General features: G+C 40.7%; 1 protein-coding gene across 1 annotated transcript in view; it reads right to left on the bottom strand.

Annotated features, from left to right (window-relative positions):
- The window catches only part of ELF1 (E74 like ETS transcription factor 1), a 116386-nt gene that overhangs the window by 25591 nt on the left and 69731 nt on the right, over positions 1-21064 (bottom strand). The window contains 1 exon segment of the mRNA XM_070471167.1: positions 3089-3269. Coding sequence (XP_070327268.1) covers positions 3089-3269 — 181 coding nt within the window.

A 21064-nucleotide genomic window follows, 5' to 3' on the forward strand; every position in this document is an offset into this window, starting at 1 on the left:
AAGTGGACCGTGTGGCTCCTTCTCTTGTGACAGGCTAGCTGCTGTGGGTGAACTGGCAGTTGTGGCTGGTGCAGGGTGGGCTGCCAGGACCAGCCTTGCACAGAAGCTGCCAGAGACCCCAGGTGGTCCCAGGGCTAGTGCTGGCTCACAAATGGGCAGAGTCAGGTTCTAGAGTGGGGAGGTGTGGGGCCTGGGGCCCCAGATCTAGTGTTAACCTGCTAGAGGCAGGGCCAGTTCCTGACACAGCTGGTTGTGGGTCCAGGGTTGTGTGTCCCCTAACTGGTGTTGACCCACTGGTGAATGCGGCTGGATCCCAGGGCAGCTGGGCTGATGGGTCTAAAGGGGTCCATCTCCTTTAATAATTTCACTTTCAGATCCTCAAGACTGGTAAAGAAGAAGTTCCACATCGGAGTTCTTAGTCAAATGCTTTTCAAAAAATTTTAACAACACAACCTTGTTTCAAAGGAAATTTTATATAAAACCCCAACATATAAACATATTAAAGTGGTATTTTAACACTGTACATTTCATAGGTTAAAACAGTGTTTATGAACAGGAAAATTTGAAATCAGGGATTATAGATGACAGTGGCCACCTAAGGTAAGTTTCACATCCATGAAAACAGTTTGATCTTTTTATTATTGAAAATTTCAAACAACCAAAATTATGGGACACAGTAAAATGAATTCTCACATACCCATTCTCAGCATCCATCATTATCAGAACATAGTCAATTGTCTTTCATCTCATACATCTTCCACTTACTGCCCAAGGACCCCTTCCCCACACACTGTGACCTTCAGGATTTTTCTGAATGAATCTCTGACAGCATATTTTATCTCTAAGTATTTGAGCATATATATCTGAAAGATAAAGAGTCCAACACAATGCTATTACCATACCTAAAAACGTTAACAACATTCTTTATCATCGGAAGTGCTACCTAGGTCTCATAATTACAGCTTATAAACTGCTCTATCCCATCACCACCAGCCCTGCAGCCTCTTAAAAGCATGGTACTCTCCCCTCCCCCACTCTGGACTAAGCGGGGCTATAATATCCCTTCATTTCTCATGACCTGACTCAGACAAGTATGGAAGAGTTAAACAGAGGCTTGGGTTGGAAGATAAGAAAGATAAGAGAGAAGAAACACGAAAACAGCAAATCTGTCAAATTTTTATGGCTTATTTTCTGGATCTATTCTATTCTCTAAGAAGGAGGGCACTTGTCTGCATCTCATCATCAGCAGTCTTCAAGTCTAAGCCCAAGAGTGAAGCACTGAAAGGAAGAAATGACTCCTTCTCCTAAAGATACAGGATCTGCTTTCCTAGTCTCTATTTCTCCTCTGAGGACCAGTATCTTCCTTGGCTGCTAAAACCAGGAATAAACACTGCCTCAGGGAAGACTCTGGTTCCCAACCCACAGAGTGTGTGGCCTCACCCTAATGCATCAAGAAAGTAGATCAGAACACACTGCAAAAACCCCATTAGCTACACCACACATCTATATATGCACAGAGGTGGTCACTCTGTTATACAAAACACAAGGATCACAGTCAGCGATGAGTAGAAACCTCTAATTTAAGTCATCTAATTCCCTTATTGATAAGGGAAAGACAAGTCTAGATTCATTAAAAACTTTCATTGAGCTGCTCTGAACAAAGATGTGATTATATGAGAACATGCTTTGCAAAATATAAGAGGACAATACAAAACTTAAGTGCTGCTGGTCAATGTTATCAGTGAGGGCGCAGTCACTTGATGTGTGACATTAGGCAAGTCACTGAACTTCTTTAATTTCATTTCTTTTTCTGCTGAAAATTAAGTGAGATAACGTACTTTTACAAAGGTCTACTATGTTAATATGATACAATAAGAAGTAGACAACGCCATTTTGGTGGTATTCTTGCCCCAAAATGCATTATCACATTCCATCATGAAAAACATCACAGAAATAAAACTGAGGGACATTCTACAATGTCTGACCCAGTACTCCTCAAAAGTGTCAAGGTTATGAGAGACAAAGAAAGACAAAGGAACCATCACAGATTGGAAGTGCCTAGGAAAAAATGACTACCAACTAATTGCAGTGTGAGATTCTAGATACGTTCCTGGAACAGAAAAAGGGCATTAGTGCGAAATGCGTAGAATACAAATAAAGGCCAGGTTTAGTTGATAATACTGTGAAAAATGTTAATTTCTGGTTTTTAAATTAATAATAAATATTCAAATAATCTTTACTTCCAAATAATTTATTTTCTCAAACACCTCCAACATCTCTGGCCAAGATACAGGAAAGTTTAAGTGTATAAAAATAAAAACGCATGCATCAGTTTCCAAAACTGATGAGAAAAGCACCACCTCAACACTTATGCAGTGAACTCCTTGGTTTGAAATATCCTACTAGTTCTGACTGAAGAAATCTTGCTGAAACCCCAGCACCTTCCCCTACATTTGGGTCACGGCCTCCTATTCTGCCTTCCGCAGCAGCAGTAACCAAAGAGCATCCCTATCTCGCCCTACAGGCAGCCTCTCGCCGTCACCAGGAGTGCGGAGCGAGGCGCGCAGTGCTCAGTGCAGGCCTGGTGAACGGGCTGGCTGGGCTCCTCTCACACGCCTCCTACCGTGTCGCGCTCGCCTCCATCTATTCAGGAAAGAAGGGCAGGTGAGCCAGGAAAGAAGGGCAGGTGAGCGGGTGCTGTGAACCACAGGCAGACCGGAAGGACACGGCACTTCTTCCTCCCTGCGGGGCTCTAGCTCCTGCCACCAATGACGCTACTCGGAACCGAGTCGGGAACGTTCTCCCAGCCCCCGAATCACAGAGAAAGAAAGAAAAGAAAGTGAACTCGCTCAGTCGTGTCCGACTCTTTGCGACCCCATGGACTGTAGCCTACCAGCCTCCTCCATTCATGGGGTTTTCCAGGCAAGAGTACTGGAGTGGGTTGCTATTTCCTTCTCCAGGGGATCTTCCCGACCCAGGGTTCGAACCCTGGTCTCCCACATTGAAGACAGATGCTTTACCGTCTGAGCTACCTGGGAAGAGAGGAGCCGCGTCATGCCTATGATGACGCTGCCGGGGGCGCACAGACCTGTGAGGCTGATGTCGTCCTCATCCTCGTCGATGATCTCCTCCTCGGCGACGTCCAGGGAGCTCTCGGTGATCATGTCGTTGGGCTCCTCCACACAGGCCAGACCTGCGTAGCTGTTGAGAATATCAGCACCAGGAACGTGCTCCACAATGACGGCGGGGAAAATAGCTGGATCACCAAGCTGGGAGGGCAAGGGGAAAAAAAGATAGCCAAGTTCTGCTTTGTTAAATACATCCCAAACTGTTTTATGCTGGACAGCAATTTAGTTTTCACAGCATCAGCTACTTGTATCTTGACAATCCTAGGCTACAGAGAATATAGATCTACTATAACCAAATAAAACTTTCATTACTCCACTTCAGGTCCAGGCTGCACATAATACTGAGTAGTTCCCCGTGCTTTGCAGCAGGTCCTTGCTGGCTATCCACTTTAAACACAGCGGAGAACTTCCCCGGCGGCTCCGTTTCGCCCGCCACTGCAGGTGACGTGGGTTTGATCCCTGCTCCAGGCAGATTCCACATGCTGTGGAGCAGCTAAGCCCATGCATCGTAACTACGGAGCCCGTGTGATCTACAGCCTGTGCTCTGGAACAAGAGAAGCCACTGCAGTGAGAAGCCCGGACACTGCACCGGAGAGGAGGCCCCATTTGCCACAACTAGAGAAGTCCTGCACGCAGCAACGAAGACGCGGTGCAGCAACAAAAATGAAAAAAGAAAGAAAAAGATCCCATGCGCAGTAACCAGGACTCAGTGCAGTCAAATAAATTTTAAAAATAAATAAATAAATATTGCAAAGTGTACATGTCCATCTCTAACTCCCTAACTATCCAATTTTGGGTTTCAATAGCCAAGTTTTCACAAAGAATTTCTATAAAAGTATGTTTTTAAAGTCAACTAAACTAAAAACAAAAACTAGTATCATGAATAATAAGTGGCATATGAATAAGCATACAAATAAATAAAACCTCAACCAAGGTTTCTTGGACAGAAAAAGATCTGTGAGCTTAGTAAATATTACATCGTCACTTGGCACACAGGCCATGTTTAACAACTGCTTTTGATTCAAACAGGAAAATTAACTTTCACTTTCTGTTCGGTCATAAGATCAGGGAATCTGAGAACCGAAAGAGCTCTAGTCCAGACATTTCCTTTCACAGATGAGGAAACTGACCCAGAGATACTTTTTAATAGCCTACTCAAATATCAGTTAGTCACGAAAAAAACTCAACGTTAAAGTGAAAACCAAATGAAAAATGCTTTCTAAGTATTTTGTTGTTGTTAGTTGCTAAGTCGTGCCTGACTCTTGCAACTCCATGGACTGTAGGCTGCCAGGCTGCTTTGTCCTAGAGATTTCTCAGGCAAGAATGCTGGAGCGGGTTGCCACTTCCTTCTCCAGGGGATCTTCCCCACCCAGGGATCAAACCTGCATCTCCTGCATTGGCAGGTGAATTCTTTACCACTGAGTCATCAGGGAAATCTCTTATCTAAGTATACATGAATCACAATACTACATAATAAGAGCTGTCTGTAAAATAATTACTTCTTAAAGTAAAAAGGCAGACACTTATTAACTTCTTTCATATTGCTCTCCTTGTCATATGGTGAGAGTATTATTCATTATACTTCACATTAATGTTTCTCTGCAAATCATCATCTCCTAAGCCACTAATACATATTAAACAATCTATTGATTTAAAAAAAATCAATTAGTGATAGACCTCATTAAGTTTCTACCTCTTTTACTTTAAAAATTAAAAAACTTCAGACTTTAAAAAGTTGTAAAAGTAGCACATTCTCCTACAATCTCTTTAAAAGTAGAATTCTCTTACAACCTTCATTCATATTCCTCAAACATTAATACTTCATCACATTTATCATCCTCTTTCTATATTACTCTTTCTATATCTGTAGTTTTTATGATTTATTTGAAAGTGGAAAACATATTGATCCTTTAACCTTAAACACTTAAGCATATATTTTCTAACTATATGATCATTATCTTATATAAAGGTAGCACAATTATCAAAATTAGGAAAGTAACCTTGATACAGCACTATTATTTAATCTATAAAATTTACTTAAATTTCTCCAATTGTCTCACTAATGTCTTTAAAAAAAAGTTTTTTTAATTGAGATCAAGATCGTAGCTTTCATTTGGTAAATATCATGTTTCTTCACGACAACGTCCCTAATTTAGAACAATTCTTTTCTTCTCCTTTAACCTGGAGCACTTCTTCAGTTTGCCTTTCATGATCTTGACACTTTGGAAGAATAAAGGTCATTTGTTTCATAAAATATCTCCCAAATGGGCTGTGTGTTAGTAACTCAGCAAGAATACCAAAAAAGCAATGCTGTGTCCTTTCAAATACATCTTATCAGGAGGTCCAAAATACCTTTTAGTCTCACTATGAGTGATCTTAACTTTGATCATTCATTTAGTTTGGATGGGGTCTACCAGACTTTTTCCACCATTACTGTATTTCCTTTTATAATTAGTAAATATCTTATGGGAAGACAGCTCATGTAAATATCCTTTCTCTTAAAATATGTAGGGAGAAAATATTATTTATGACTTCATTATAACTTAAGCATCCTCAATCTTTTGAAATTAATATGTTTGTAGCAGTGCACAGAAGTTAAAACACTACTTCGATCGTAAGAATTTAATTACCCAAATGAAATATATGATATCATAGGTACTAAATACCATCCGTGCCTTCAAGAATGCTACGTTCTGAAATTTATAAATAATATTAATACTAAAGCATATGTGGATGGTTTTATTTTCAAATGTTTCTTCCTATTTCAAGAGGAAGTTAGTGAGAAGTAACCAGCTGTCCAAATCCTAAGTTTTTGAAACAGAGGCTCAAACATTACGAAGAAAAACACACAGAGGGAGGCGCTGGAGGGAGTATCACATAAAGGGCCGGCAGTACAGCCACTGCCTTGCACTTCTCTCTTCTGAGAATGAATTGCTGCATAAGCAGCCCAACCCAGCAGGGCATGTGCTTATCACAACACTTCTTTTCTTCTCTCCTAAGAAGTCAAGGTAAGCTTCTCATCTAACAAGGCTAAGCCCAGAGTGAGTTAATTTTCATGAATTCATTTTATGCCACAACAACTCTACACATCACGTAAGGATATGGCTTACTATTTCTATCTATTGGCAAATGAAGAATTAGACTAAGAAATTTACCCAAGGGGATGTCCCTAGTGGTCCAGCGGTTAAGACTTCAAGCTTTCATGCAGGGGACACAGGTTCAATGCCACATGCCATGCTATGTGGCCAAAAAGTTAAAATATTAAAAAACGAAAATTTACACAAGATCAGCAGTAAGTCAGAGACAGAGGCAGGTCAATGCAATTCACAGAAGCAGCCCTCAAATGAAAGCAATGAATTCCTACCCACATCTATTTGGCTCCTGAAATTTGGGGAGTGAATATTTAGACTGTGGCTATCAAGAGGGATAGCGCCAAAATTTTTCTGAATCTGTACAGTTTCTAAGTTTCAAATAACCACAGACGCCTGTTACTACTTTCTACCTCATCCCAGTCTCTTATCCTGGAAGTGGACTGGAGCTGATGGCTCTGTTCTCCAGATACACAGGTGTCAGGAAGCACCCTGTCATGTATTCCTGTAACCAATACCACTTCCCTGGTGGCTCACATAGTAAAGAACCTGCCTGCAAAGCGGGGAGACCTGGGTTCAGTCCCTGGGTTGGGAAGATCCCCTGGAGGAGGGCATGGCAACCCACTCCGGTACTCTTGCCTGGAGAACCCCATGGACAGAGGAGCCTGGCGGGCTGCAGCCCATGGGGTCGCAGAGTCATACTGAGCGGCTAGGCACAGCACTCAGGGCCCCTCTCCAGAAGCAACCACTGTAGCCAGTACCTTTGTTCCCTAACAGAGGCAGTCTATGCGTGGCCAAGTATACTCTAATTTGCTTTGAACAAGCATTTCTAGGGCACTTCCAGGTTTTAAGATGTATTTTAAAGGTACAGACATGAAAACTGCCTGTTTACAACATTACATCAGAAGAGATTACTCATTTTTAATGGGCTAAATGGGGGGGAGGGAGGCAGTCATCTATGCACAGTGGTCACATACCTTCTGGCTTTGCTACTGCTATTAGCTAATATTTATTAGCACCAGGCATTTTGCTCAATGCGTCACACGGATTACCACCTTACGTCATCATCACAAAAACCCAATGAGAAAGGCACATCAGATGATTTATCTTATACACAGGAAAATGAAGTCTCAAAGAGAAGGAAAACAGTTTACTCTAAGTGGAAGAATCTTAACCTAAAGTTGACTCCAGAGACCAAGTTCTTTACCTTTTCATTATTATAGCCAGTCTGAAACATGATGCTGTTTTGTTCTGGAACTTTTTTTCCCCTTTTACATATTTACTTAGCTCTGTTTAGAAATACAGAATAGGTGAGGAGCTGTGTTTGAGGCATGACTTTCAATGTTATCTTTTTCAGGACTTCTCTGATCCAAATCTACTATAAACTATCTCGAGGGCACAGCCAACTCCTCCCACTCCCCAGGGACTTCCCAGGATCATTCCCCATTTGGCCATACTGTCTTCTCCTTCTAGATATTGGCTTGTCTCATGAAAAACATAGGCCAATCTTCTCTAGTCCACTGAGATGTATACTCACAGTTGTTCAACTCTTAATTTCTCCAGGGTGCTATTCATTCATGTACAATAAATAGAGCAACTCTGAGTCTTAGGTAACTAGCCTCAATCTACATACACAAAATAGATCCAGGAAACCCTTCTCAGGTGACTGGAAAGACACTCCCCCTCTATAACCGTAAAAAGAAGGAAAATACATACTCCAGAAATGCCTGCTGCTGATCTGGGCTCATGGTAAACTCCTGCCTTATGAACTGATTGACTAAAGTCAGTGACTACTAACTGAGTAACTAGGAACTTAAAAGCTTCATAAGCACACGTTCTAAAATTCCTTACCGAGCACCCCTGGTGGCTCAGGGGTACAGAATCTGCCTGCCAATGCAGGAGACACAGGTTCGACCCCTGGTCTGGGAGGATCCCACACGCCGCAGAGCAACTAAGCCCCTTACCACAGCTGCTGCAGCGCAGGTGCCCTGGAGCCGGAGCCCCACTGCAGGAGAAGCCCGCACGCTGCACCTGGAGAGCAGGCCCCGCTCGTCGCGGCGAGAGAAAAGCCCGAGGGACACCGACGGCCCGGCACAGCCAAAAATGAATTAAAACAAAAACTGTTTTAAGAAATAAAATCCCTGATAAAGACAGGGACCCTAATCTCTCGAGTGAAAAAAAAAAGACGGTAAAATTTCAAATACTGAATTTTCCTAGATTTAAATTTTTAAAAATAAAAAATATGGGGACGTGTATTAATTTGCTGTAGCTGCTATAACAAAGGACCGCAGGCTACATGGCGGAAACAGCAGAAATGTACTGTCTCTGAGTTCTAGAGTCTGCATGGCTGATACCACAGTGATGGCAATGTCAGTCCCTGAGGGCTGTGAGGGAAGGGTCCATCCAGGCCTCTCTCTGTGGCTTATAAATGACCCTCTTCATGTTCACATGGTGCTCCCCCTGTATGTCTCTCTGCCCAAGATTCCTCTTCCTATAAAGGCACTCATCATATCAGACCAGGAGTCCACCCTGTTCTACTATAACCTCATGTTATATCCACAACAATCCTATTTCCAAGCAAGCTCACATTTGGAGATACTGGGAGTCAGGGCTTAAACATCTGAATTTGAGGAGTGGAGGGCAATTCAGACTATAACAAGACTCAAGTTAATTTAGCTTTAAGTCTCTCATTTGACAACTAAGTCCCTTGACCCTAAACAATCTCGATAAGCTTATGGCAATAAATGTGAGTTGCTCAGTCGTGTCCATGGGCTGCACCCTGCCAACCTCTTTTGTCCATGGAATTCTCCAGGCAAGAATACTGGAGTTGGTTGCCATTTCCTTCTCCAGGGGATATTCTCGACCGAGGGATCAAACCCGCGTCTCCTGCATTACAGGTGGATTCTTTACCATCTTTATGGCAAAAATATATAGCTGTGAAATTACAAGATGCTTGCTTCTTGGAAGAAAAGCTATGACAAACCTAGACAATGTATTAAAAAGTGGAGACATTACTTTGCCAACAAAGGTTCATATAGTCAAAGCTATGGTTTTTCCAGTAATCATGTATGAATATGAGAGCTGGACCATAAAGAAGACTGAGTGCTGAAGAACTGATGCTTTTGAACTGTGGTGCTGGAGAAGACTCTTGAGAGTCCCTTGAACTGCAAGGAGATCAACCAGTCAATCCTAAAGGAAATCAGTCCTGAATATTCACTGGAAGGACTGATGCTGAAGCTGAGGCTCAAATACTTTGGCCACCTGATACAAAGACCTAACTCTTTAGAAAGACCCTGATGCTGGGAAAGACTGAAGGCAGGAGAAGGGGACGACAGGGGACGAGACAGCTGGATGGCATCACCAACTCAACGAACACAAGTTTGAATGAGCTCCGGGAGACGGTCAAGGACAGGGAAGCCTGGCGAGCTGCAGTCCATGGGGCAGAACAGAGTCCCACACAACTGAGAGGCTGAGCAACAAAACAGTGATTCAGGAACAGTAACAGGGATTGTTGCAATAGTAACAACAGTAATTTGTTATATTAGTAACAAGTCATTCAGGAATGTAATAATAGAAACTGAATACATTCATATATATTCTACATATATCATAAAAAGAATATATAAGAATATATGTAATATATAAGAACACATATAATATGTATAAGAATATTTAGACAGAATATATATAATACATACACTATATAAGAATATATATTATATAACATGTATCATATGAGATATAGAACATATTCTTATACATATAAGAATGCATTCTTATATAAGAATATATTCATATGTATACACACACTTGTTACTATTCCTAAATTAAGATTAGATAGTATCCTTTAAGTTTCTTTGCTGGAGACCATCAAAGTTTATCTACCTAGTTTTGCCATATCATTTCAACCAGACTCCTTCCTAAGATTTATTTAAAACAAGAATTTCAGGAAGGTCAGAGCTAGTCATAAAATGGCCACATTTCTAATAGTTAGCAATAAGATGAAAACTTCCTTTAAGAAATAAGGGAGTTGACACTTCAATGATGATCAAACAAAAATACTACACTTCATTTGGCTGGCTACTTAAAAAATCTTTTTCTCCAAATTCTCTAAATCAATTCTAAAACCTGTCTTCTTTTAAATAATTATGTTTAAATAAGCATCTCCTCTTTGGTACCTTTCACTTGAATCAGGGAATCTCAGTAAACACTATCTGTGGTTATCAACCCTGACCATACACTGAGAAACATAAAAAAATATCAGTTCAGTTCAGTTCAGTCCAGTCACTTAGTCTTGTCCGACTCTTTGCAACCCCATGAACGACAGCACGCCAGACCTCCCTGTCCATCATCAACTCCCAGAGTTTACTTAAACTCATGTCCATCAAGTCAGTGATGCCATCCAGACATCTCATCCTCTGTTGTCCCCTTCTTCTCCTGCCCCCAGTCCCTCCCAGCATCAGGGTCTTTACCAATGAGTCACCTCTTCACATCAGGTGGCCAAAGTATTGGAGTTTCAGCTTCAGCATCAGTCCTTCCAATGAACACCCAGGACTGATCTCCTTTAGGATGGACTGGTTGGATCTCCTTGCAGTCCAAGGGACTCTCAAGAGTCTTTTCCAACACCACAGTTCAAAAGCATCAATTCTTCAGCACTCAGCTTTCTTCACAGTCCAACTCTCACATCCATACATGACCACTGGAAAAACCATAGCCTTGCCCTATATGGGAACAAATAAATCAAATATCTAAGCATATGACCAGCACATGTTATCAAAGCTTCTCAAATGATTCCAGTGAGAATGCAGAGGTCAGAACCACTGCTCCAGAGAATTAAAAGATTCTAAACTGCATTCCTGGGACTTCCCCTGGTGGTTAAGACTGCCTTGCAATGCAGCAGACAGGGGTTCGATCCCTGGTCGGGGAACTAAGATTCCACGTGCCACAGGGCAACTGGGCCCAAGCTCAAGTGCAACAACTGAAGAGTCCACATGCAGCAACTAAGACCCAATGCGGTCAAATAAATTGTTCAAAAATTTAAAAATAAAATGGACTCCCTAAGTTGAGTCAACTCACTATTTATGCCAATGCCTGAGATCCTAGTAATCCAAAGAGACAGACAGTTATACTATTATGTTATGAGATCTTTTGCTATTTGGCACTTGCAGATTACTTTCCCATTTGCTTTTGAAAGAGAATCAAAATAAATCACAAATGATGGGTGGGAAGAGAGAGGGAAGGCTTCTTAGAGTTGGTAAAGAATGTGCCTGTAATGTGGGAGACCTGGGTTCAATCCCTGGGTTGGGAACATCCCCTGGAGAAGGGAAAGGTTACCCACTCCAGTATTCTGGCCAGGAGAATTCCATGGACTGTATAATCCATGGGGTCGCAAAGAGTTGGACATGACTGAGTGACTTCAACTATTTCCATAAACAAATTAAACTACAGTAATAAACTGTAGTAGAAATAAAATGACTAATACAACAATAGCCTAACTTTTGACTGTTTTGCAACTTTAGAGAAAGTGTTAACAGCTCCAGACAGATAAATACAAATACCAGTTTCCCTTTCTATTAATTTCAGGTAAATTTATGACATGTGATGAAAGCAAAATACTTTTTTTAGCAGCAATAATAAAAATCAAACCAAGTGTTAGCAGAGAGACTATTCTCCAAATTTCAACAGTGTCCACCATACAGTGACTATTTGTTGTGGGTGATGATTTATGTGGCAATACCATCAAGTTAAAAAACAGAAGACACCCATCTCTAAGCAATATGATCCTACTCTGAGAGAGTTTGCTTGTTTTCTCAGTATACCACAATCCAAGCCCTAGGTGGACATTTAAAGAACTATGGATCACTATTCCAACTCAATTATTAAGTTTATTCAACAAATTTTTGGATATAAAAAAGCAAAAGAATTTTCAAAGAACTTGTTTGCCAAGCTTCTCCAACAGCAGAGCTCAATCTTGTCAGAGGCTGTTGTGAAACATCCTGCCAAGATCCCTTATGAAACGGCTTGAAATGAAGTATCCATCAAATGCTCTCCTAAATGAACAGCTGATTGAAAACAGTCTTTAAAAATCTCCCCAGTGCAGGGACTTCCCTGGCAGTCCAGAGGTTTAGACTCTGCACTTCCATGGCAAGGGCCACAGGCTCCATCCTGTGTGCTGTGCGGAGGCAAAAGAAAGAAGAAACTCCCCCGTGAAGACAATCCTTCTCAAAGGTAAGATGCAAAACGAGTGCGCTTCCAAGTTGCACATACCATTTCTTGGGCCTCCAGTCGAGGCAATACCGGGAATAGGGTGGGGGCCCAGCAGTCCCACAACCTTCAGTGTCCCCCTGCACTCTGAGGCCACTTCAAAGAGCATGCAAACTAAGGACAGAGCACTTGCTCCAGAAACCTCTCGTTAAGAGAGATTCCTGCACCCTCTTTTCCAATCAGAATGCTGTCGAAGCCTCATCCTATGAATACACCACTTTGAAATGACTTCCTTCACCTATGATTTAAAAAACAACCTACATGCCCATCAGCAGACAAATGGATAAGAAAGCTGTGGTACATATACACCATGGAATATTACTCAGCCATTAAAAAGAATACATTTGAATCAGTTCTAATGAGATGGATGAAACTGGAGCCCATTATACAGAGTGAAGTAAGCCAGAAAGATAAACACCAATACAGTATACTAATGCTATATATGGAATTTAGAAGATGGTAACAATAACCCTATATGCAGGACAGAAAAAGAGACACAGATGTACAGAACAGACTTTTGGACTCTGTGGGAGAAGGCGAGGGTGGGATGACCTGAGAGAATAGCATTGAAATATGTATATTATCAAGTGTGAAATCAGGATGGGGAACACATGTAAATCCATGGCTGATTCATGTCAATGTATGGCAAAAACCACTACAATATTGTAAAGTAATTAGCCTCCAACTAATAAAAATAAATGAAAACATTTAAAAATTTAAAAAATAAAAATAAACAAAAATAAACAAAAAAAAAGCCCCGAGCCCTTACTCTATCAGAACAAGATTTGACAATATTTACCATGCAGCAAAAGCACCAGAAGTACAGACAGTGAAAACAGGATGTTACTGTAAGTGCTCAGGCTCCAGAGTCAGAATGACCCTATTTAAGGCCAGACTGCACAGCATGGCCTGGGTGCTTGAACTCAGGCAAATAATTCAGTCTCTCTAGGCTTTAGTTTTTGTGTCCCACTAAAATAAGAATAAGAATATCTTCAACCTGTAAAAATTCAATAACATGTAAATATATCACTTATACTGCATGGAATATATTAAGCATTCAATGTATCTTTTTGATGATAAAAATACTTCAATATTTGATTTAGATAAAAACAAGCACTCTTAAAACTTGACTTACTACACACATACATATGCACACACAAATAAATATCTATACACATATACAAATCAAATCACACTGTACACACTTTAACACTGTTATATGTAAATTACATTTCAATATAGCTGCGTTTTGGGGGGGGGGCGGTAGAGTTTGACTTACTGAAATCTTACACTGACAGGCATGGTTTTGGTTTTGTTTTGTTTTTTAATGTGGCCATGCCACTCTACATGTGGGATCTTATTTCCCTGACCAGGGATCAAACCCAAGCCCTCTGCATTGGAAGTGTGGGATCTTAACCACTGGATAGCCAGGGCAGTCCTTTTTGTTTTGCTTCTAGTAAGAATAAGTCCTCTCAGAAAACTAGTGCATGAAATACTATCATCTAATGTGGCTATCATTACCAGCAGACAACATTTAGCTTCAACTGAAAGCAAAAGCTGGATACATATGTGTGTTCGTGTTATGAAAATTTATCAAACTGTACACTTATGGTCTGTGTATCCTTGTGTTTATGCTATACTCCAATAAAAAGTTTAAAAAGCAGAGGTTCACATGGCAGGAGAAACAAAACTTGACAATGTCTTCAGCTCAGTACTCAGTACTCTCTGGCTCCCTCAGCTCTAAGCACTGTTCACCAGGGAGGTGAAAGGAGTACAGTTAGGGGGCGGAGACTGAGGCCAGACCAACACCAGAGTAACCCTCCTTCATCCCCTCCTACGAAACCCAACGAAATCAGAGAAAATCTTTAGCCACAGCACATCTTGGTGAATACACATGCACAAAATTAGGGTGACTGGGGAACAGAGTGAGTCAAAACCATAATCCTTTATACAAGCTCCCATGGTATATTTTTAAAATTATTCTGGAGGACTTCCCTGGTGACCCAGTGGATAAGAATTATCCTGCCAATACAGGGGACATGGGTTTGATCCCTGGTCCGGGAAGATCCCACGTGCCATGGAGCAACTAAGCCCATGCGCCAAAACTAGTGAGCCTGTGCTCTGGAGCCCACGAAAGCAACTATGCCAGCCCACGTGCCTTAGAGTCTGTGCTCGGTAACAAGAGAAGCTGCTGCAATGAGAAGCCCTCACACTGCAACTAGAGAAAGCCTGCATGCAGCCCAGCACAGCCAAAAACAAAATAAAAATTACTATTTTTAGGGGATAGATTAATATATGAACATATCTGTATTCCAAGAGTATAAAACATCACCATCCCCCTTTCTATATAGTTCCCCATCCCCAATAACTCCCACTGTTACCAATTTCAAAAGTGCATTTTAAATGTTTTCAGGAACTGATGAACATAAAACAAGCCAGGATTGTGCAATTGGTCTCTGGGACTCAACAGTAAGTCCTTGGAAAGGATTCTTCACAGTCAGATCTCAGCATACTTTCAAAATCTGTCATTAAAACAGCTTCATTATCTGCAAATGAAACACTTCTGTTGACTGACTCAAGCGTTCTTTATAGGAACGTAACCCCTCTAGTCTTATTTTAAAAGAAAATGAACAGCTGTTTTAGCAACCAGGCAGCAGGTCTTCGGGAGCTGCAGTGCACCACACACTGGTCTAATTTATAAAGTTTTCCCGACTGAAAGTGTAGTGCATACATCTAGTTTTTAAACTTTTTAATACTTAAATGTACTGGGGGAAAAGCAAAAATCCTACTTATCACAATTGCAATCCTATAAAAGGCTATCTACTTAATATTCTTCAAGATTCCTTTTTTCCTTCAAGGTTCCTTTTTATCTCTTATATAGGTTAAGACTCTGGACTTTCTCGAGTCAAAGACTCAGTTCCAGTGCAGGTGCTGTCACTTCACAGCTGTGTTTCTGGGCAAATATGGCCCTTCATTCCTCCAGAGATTCCTCTCTACAAAGACACTCTTGAGTCACAACAGGAAAAAACCAGTTGCCATACTGAACACGGTGTGTTGTGAGGCTCAAAAGGGAAAATGCACACTGCCTACAGGACCTGGTAGAGCTAAGAGACAATAAACAGTACTTTATATAGTTAGATGGGCTTCCCCGGTGGCTCAGGCAGTGCAGAATCTGCCTGCAGTGTGGGAGACCCGGCTTCGATCCCTGCGTTGGGAAGATCCCCTGGAGGAGGAGATGGCTTACCACTTCAGTATTCTTGCCTGGAGAATCCCATGGGCAGAGGAGCCTGGCGGGCTACAGTCCATGGGGTTGCAAAGAGTCGGACGTGACTGAGCGACTAACACTTATCCATCTTGAAATTAGCCTATTGGTCATGTGTGTATGCATGTATTTTGCCAGGTTTTGGCATACTGTGTTATACTGGCTCTGTAAAAATGAATTAGGGAACTTCTCTCTCTGACTTGAAACCATTTAAATGATTCACTAAAGTCTAAGACAACTCACCCACCAAAAACTCTTTGGGGCTACCAGTTTACGCATATGGAGATTGTTCCCTGGCAATTTCCTCAAGTTGTTGTTGTTACTAGTACAGTTTCATTTTAAACAAATTACCAAATGTTGATTACTACTGCACATTGTAAAAAGTTAAAAATATTTCAGAGCACTAGCTCAAGCTGAGTATAAAATTCCTACACAGTTCTGTATCATCTCTTAATAGAAATATAAACAAACAAATCAACTTCTGTCAAAAAATTAATAAGGAAATAAATAAGTGGATAATAAGGCAAACTATCCACATTCTAAAAGAATGCTATTAAATCAGAATAGGAATCCAGGTAACCTTAGTAAATAAGCCAGGTTATTTTGAATACAACCCTGGGTACCTCTGTAACCCTGCCCTACGAATTTATTACAGGATTCTAATATAGTTCTTCTGGTTATCCAACAATAAATTCAAGATGATAGTCTACTACAGAAAATGCAAAAAGCACTGTATCACAGGGTGATTTGTGACCACTGAAGTGTATGTGGAGAACACTTTGTAAGCTATATAGACCCCTACCAAAAGTTAGGCAGTGTTATTTCTACACTCTACAGTACGGCAGGTAATGTTTTCCTGGCACAGAGATTAATGTACAAAGCAACATCATGGCCCCAAATTTTAATACATGCTTCGTTTTAAGACTTTTTTTTTTTTGATGTGGGCCATTTTTAAAGTCTTTTATTGAACCCGTTACAATATTGTTTCTGTTTTATGTTTTGGTGTTTTGGCCACAAGGTATGTGGATCTAATGGTTCCCAGGTGGCACTAGTGGTAAGGAACCCACCTGCCAATGCAGGAGATGCAAGAGACATGGGTGCGATTCCAGGGTTGGGAAGATCCTCTGAAGGAGGGCAGGGCAATCCACTCCAGTATTCTTGCCTGGAGAATCCCATGGACAGAGGAGCCTGGCAGGCTACAGTTCCTAGAGTGAGACCCGACTGAAGCAACTTCGCACGCACACAACTCCCCAACCAGGGATCGAACCTGTACCCCCTGCATTGGAGGGTCAAGTCTGAACTGCTAGACTACCAGGGAAGTCCCAATACACACTGCAATCAGTCCCCTCACTTCTCCAATATCCCGGGTTTTTTTATAATTATGTACCTTCTATATCATGATGTAGATAAACATTACATTATAGCCAGTGGCTTTGTATAAGGGAAAAATGATTCAAATTCTTGGTAATAATTACCATAGTCAAAGTCCTTCCTTAATCTGATTAAAAAGAAACTCATTACAAGGCTGTGTAAAAAGTATCCTCCAGTTTCTGTCTTTGAGAGCTCATCACTAAACAATAAACTAGAATAAAACTAAAATGATATCCTTAATACGGAGGGGGTTAGGGTGGTGATGATGGTGATGAAAACAGTTGCTCTGTCAAGGACTGCACGTGGCTCACACCAGTCACCCCCCAACACTGCGCTGCTGCTTTGCTGACACCTGTCAGCCAGAGGCAGAGCTGAAACCTGGACCCAGGCAATCTGACTCCAGAGTCCACAAGCTCAATCACTGACAGACTACAAGCACTGGATCTTACAGATAAATTACAGTCATAATCAAAGTTTCATCACAGCTAAAGTATGGGTTTTACAACACACACACACACACACACACACACAATTTCCTATTTCCTAATGTACACTGCGTTGGAGCTACAGCTGAAAAAATTAGTTATTTCTGTTGGCTTCAGTAGAGATGAGTGTTTCTAAAGAAGCCTTTTCTCCTGTACAGCACCATGAAAAATAGAAAGGTCTAAGTAAAATGTTTTTTTCTCCAGACTCCCCCAAGATAATGTTTGAAATTCCACTGTTAACCCCTGTGAAGTTGACTTAGCTAAGTCTAATCTCATTTTTAGGTCTTTCATGACAATTGGCCTTATTTAGTCTTTGCCCAGAGTTTTCCCTTTTCAGCCAAGATAAATTACAACTTGGCCACGCATCTTGAAGAAAGTAAAATAATCACTGAAAACAACCTGAGGGTTTTGTTTTGCGTCTTTAACTAGAGCGCCCTCTTAAAAAGTTTAATGCGCGGGCGGCGGGCGTGTATATGTGTATGCGTGTGTATCTGTGTGTGAGTAGCTAGCTGAGTACGAACAGAGTCAATTATGGGTTTAAAAAAAAAAGGTAAATTTGGGGAGGTGTAGTAAGTTTTAACCAGATTTAAATATTTACTTGCAAACTAACTAGGCAGCATCACAACAGTCACTACTGGAATGATAAATGTTCTAAATACGCAGATTTTATAGAACTCAAAGAATTTAAATATAATCATATTTAAAGAGGTAATTTCTACTTCTAAAAGATGAAGTTTGACAAGACACTTACATATGCATAATTCATAAAATAAAATGAAGCACAGTATTTGTGAATATAGTAGTTTGGCTACAAAGAAACTAAGAATGAAATGTCACACTAGCTGATCACAATGACAGAAATCGGTCAATCTGAACAATTCCAGATCAAACTATGTCGAAAGAAACTTAACACATTACAAGGTCAAAGGAGACTGCTCCCCTACAGAATGATCTCCCAGATTTTTAAAATCCTGAATGACAAGTTTATTGGCTTATCCTAGAAACATGTCAGTAATATTCAAGTATCAAAGAAAAAATAAGAAAACATTTTTGCTAAAAAGAGGGCGAATGAATTTGTCTGGTACCCAAGTCATAAAAACTGCCTTCGTTACTCCCTTATCCAAGCCAACTGAGTGACAGAGAGCTCAGAGGGCAACATGGCAATCTCCAACGCTGCTGTGCTGTTTGCCTCGGGTCATTAATACAGCGACTGCCACATGTACTGACTGCTTCCTTTGTGCCAGGCTCTTACTAAATGTTCTACGTAAACATTTAAAGCTCAGAACCTTGGGACACAGCTTTCACTTTTGGTAGAGGAAATCAGAGTTCAGTGCAATTTAAAATCTTGTCTCAAGTCACACAGCTAGTAAGTGGCAGAGCCCCCGTTTCCAAGTTGATACTTTTGATGTATCACATCACAAAGACTCCTCATTGACAAGAGGTGGGAACAGATTAAACAGATAAGCTCACAGGTAGATCTCTGGTCATTAAAATTCTTCTTTCCAAGAAAATAATTGCATAATATTAAGAATTCTGGTTACTGTGTTAAAAAAATTCTGCCTGTATTCTACTCACTTAATATCAGGCATATTAGATTTATGAACATTATTAGGGGCATCACTTTTTTAAATTCACATTTTAACAAACCTTTAACAATCAGTTTTCTTTTTACTTCACTAACTCAAGGACGTTATCTTCATCAATAATCTCCAAATAGTATTGAAGATGACAATGGCTTTAAAAAAGGGAAAGACCAATAACACAGTAATACCATCTGCTTATGTAATGTCTTATTCTATACGCGTTATGTGTTAAGTGAAATAGAAAGGGGGCAAAACATTTCAAGATTATACAGCTAAACTGAGTTACATCAAAGAGGTACTATTTACTCAGCAAGGCTGCTCTGGGTAACAGAGTACTTACTTTCTGGGAGATCAGAGAGTGCTAATTCTATTCTTTCTCTCTCTCTCTCTCTCTGTCATACACACACACACACACACACACACACAAATCTGATCAACACAAACCTCACTGAAAAAACAGCATTCTTTTGAAAGGTATATAAAGTGTATAACTACAATGTAGTATTAACAATACAATGGAACATTATTCAGTAACAAAAAGAAGGCAGTATTGCTTGATGCTACAACAGGAATGAACTCTACAAACACTCTACTAAGTGAAAGAAGTCAGTCATAGGAGACCACATACTGCATGCCACTTAGAGAAATATGCAGAAGAGTCAAATCCACAGAGACAAAAAGTAGGTTAGTGGTTGCCAATGGCGGGGGGGATGTGGAGGGAAGAATACCACATGAATGAGTACAGGCTTCTTTTAGAGGTAATAAAAATGTTCCAAAGTTGGTTATGGTGATGGATGCACAACTCTGTTTAAATACTAAAAGCCACTGAATTACACATTTTAAATAGGTAAATTATATGGCATTTAAGTTATATCTTTACTAAACTGTTACTTAGGGAATTTCCTGGTGGTCCAGTGGTTAGGACTCTGTGCTTTCACTGCCTAGGGCCTGGGTTCAATCCCTGGTCAGGAAACTAAGATCCCTCAAGGCAGGTGATGGGGCCAAAAAAAGAGGCAAAACTGAAGAAATCCTTGTTATCAAATAGAATGAATAACATTTTCCTTTTGCTAATATAAAAAATGCAAAGTATAATGATTCTTCCACATTTAAAACTACTTTTTATTTTTTTTTTTTTTACCATTTACATGTATCAGGGGCTGGCATTATCCAAATACAGTTGTATAAGGCACAAGCTGCCTTGCAACTCCCAGCTTTAGTATTTGTAGTCAAGTTGCTCTCCTTCTCTGAACATCACTTACCCTTCTGTAAAGTAAGAATTAGAATACTTCAATTCAATTTCAAAGATTGCTGTAAGGATTAAATAGGATAATCTCTGCAAAGCTCACAGCAGAGTATGCAGAGCAAAATGCTGAGTCAACACAAGTTACTAAAATTCAAACTGAATTGTTTCTGGAGCCAAACTGGTCCATGTCCTACCCTATACAATGATCTCATCCATATTCATTTTAAGACGCTGTCACAGGGCCTCAGTGTGATGGTTGGAGGATATTTAGAGGAAACCTCTGCAAAAGAGAGTAGTAAGTTCCTACTCCCCTCACTAACTCTTCTTTCTTACCAACTACCAGCTGCCTTGCTGCCAATAGTTGGTAGGGAGACATGACAGACCAAACTCCAGGCCACGGGTAGGGTTGGCCCTTCACATAATCTGCCTTATTCAAAGCTAGACTTTTCCCAAAGATAATAAGGCTTGTCACTGGGGGCTCTATTGCACAACCCCTTTGATAAAGGCTTTGCAAAATGTACAGAAAAGAACAAGCAATCAACATCCCTGGTGGCACAGTGGATGAGGGTCCGCCTGCCAGCACAGGCGGGTTCAATCCCTGGTCGGGGAAGACCCCAAATGCCGTGCAGCAACTAAGCC

Source organism: Odocoileus virginianus, chromosome 8 (assembly GCF_023699985.2).
Source record: "Odocoileus virginianus isolate 20LAN1187 ecotype Illinois chromosome 8, Ovbor_1.2, whole genome shotgun sequence".
In the NCBI taxonomy this organism is placed as follows: domain Eukaryota; kingdom Metazoa; phylum Chordata; class Mammalia; order Artiodactyla; family Cervidae; genus Odocoileus; species Odocoileus virginianus.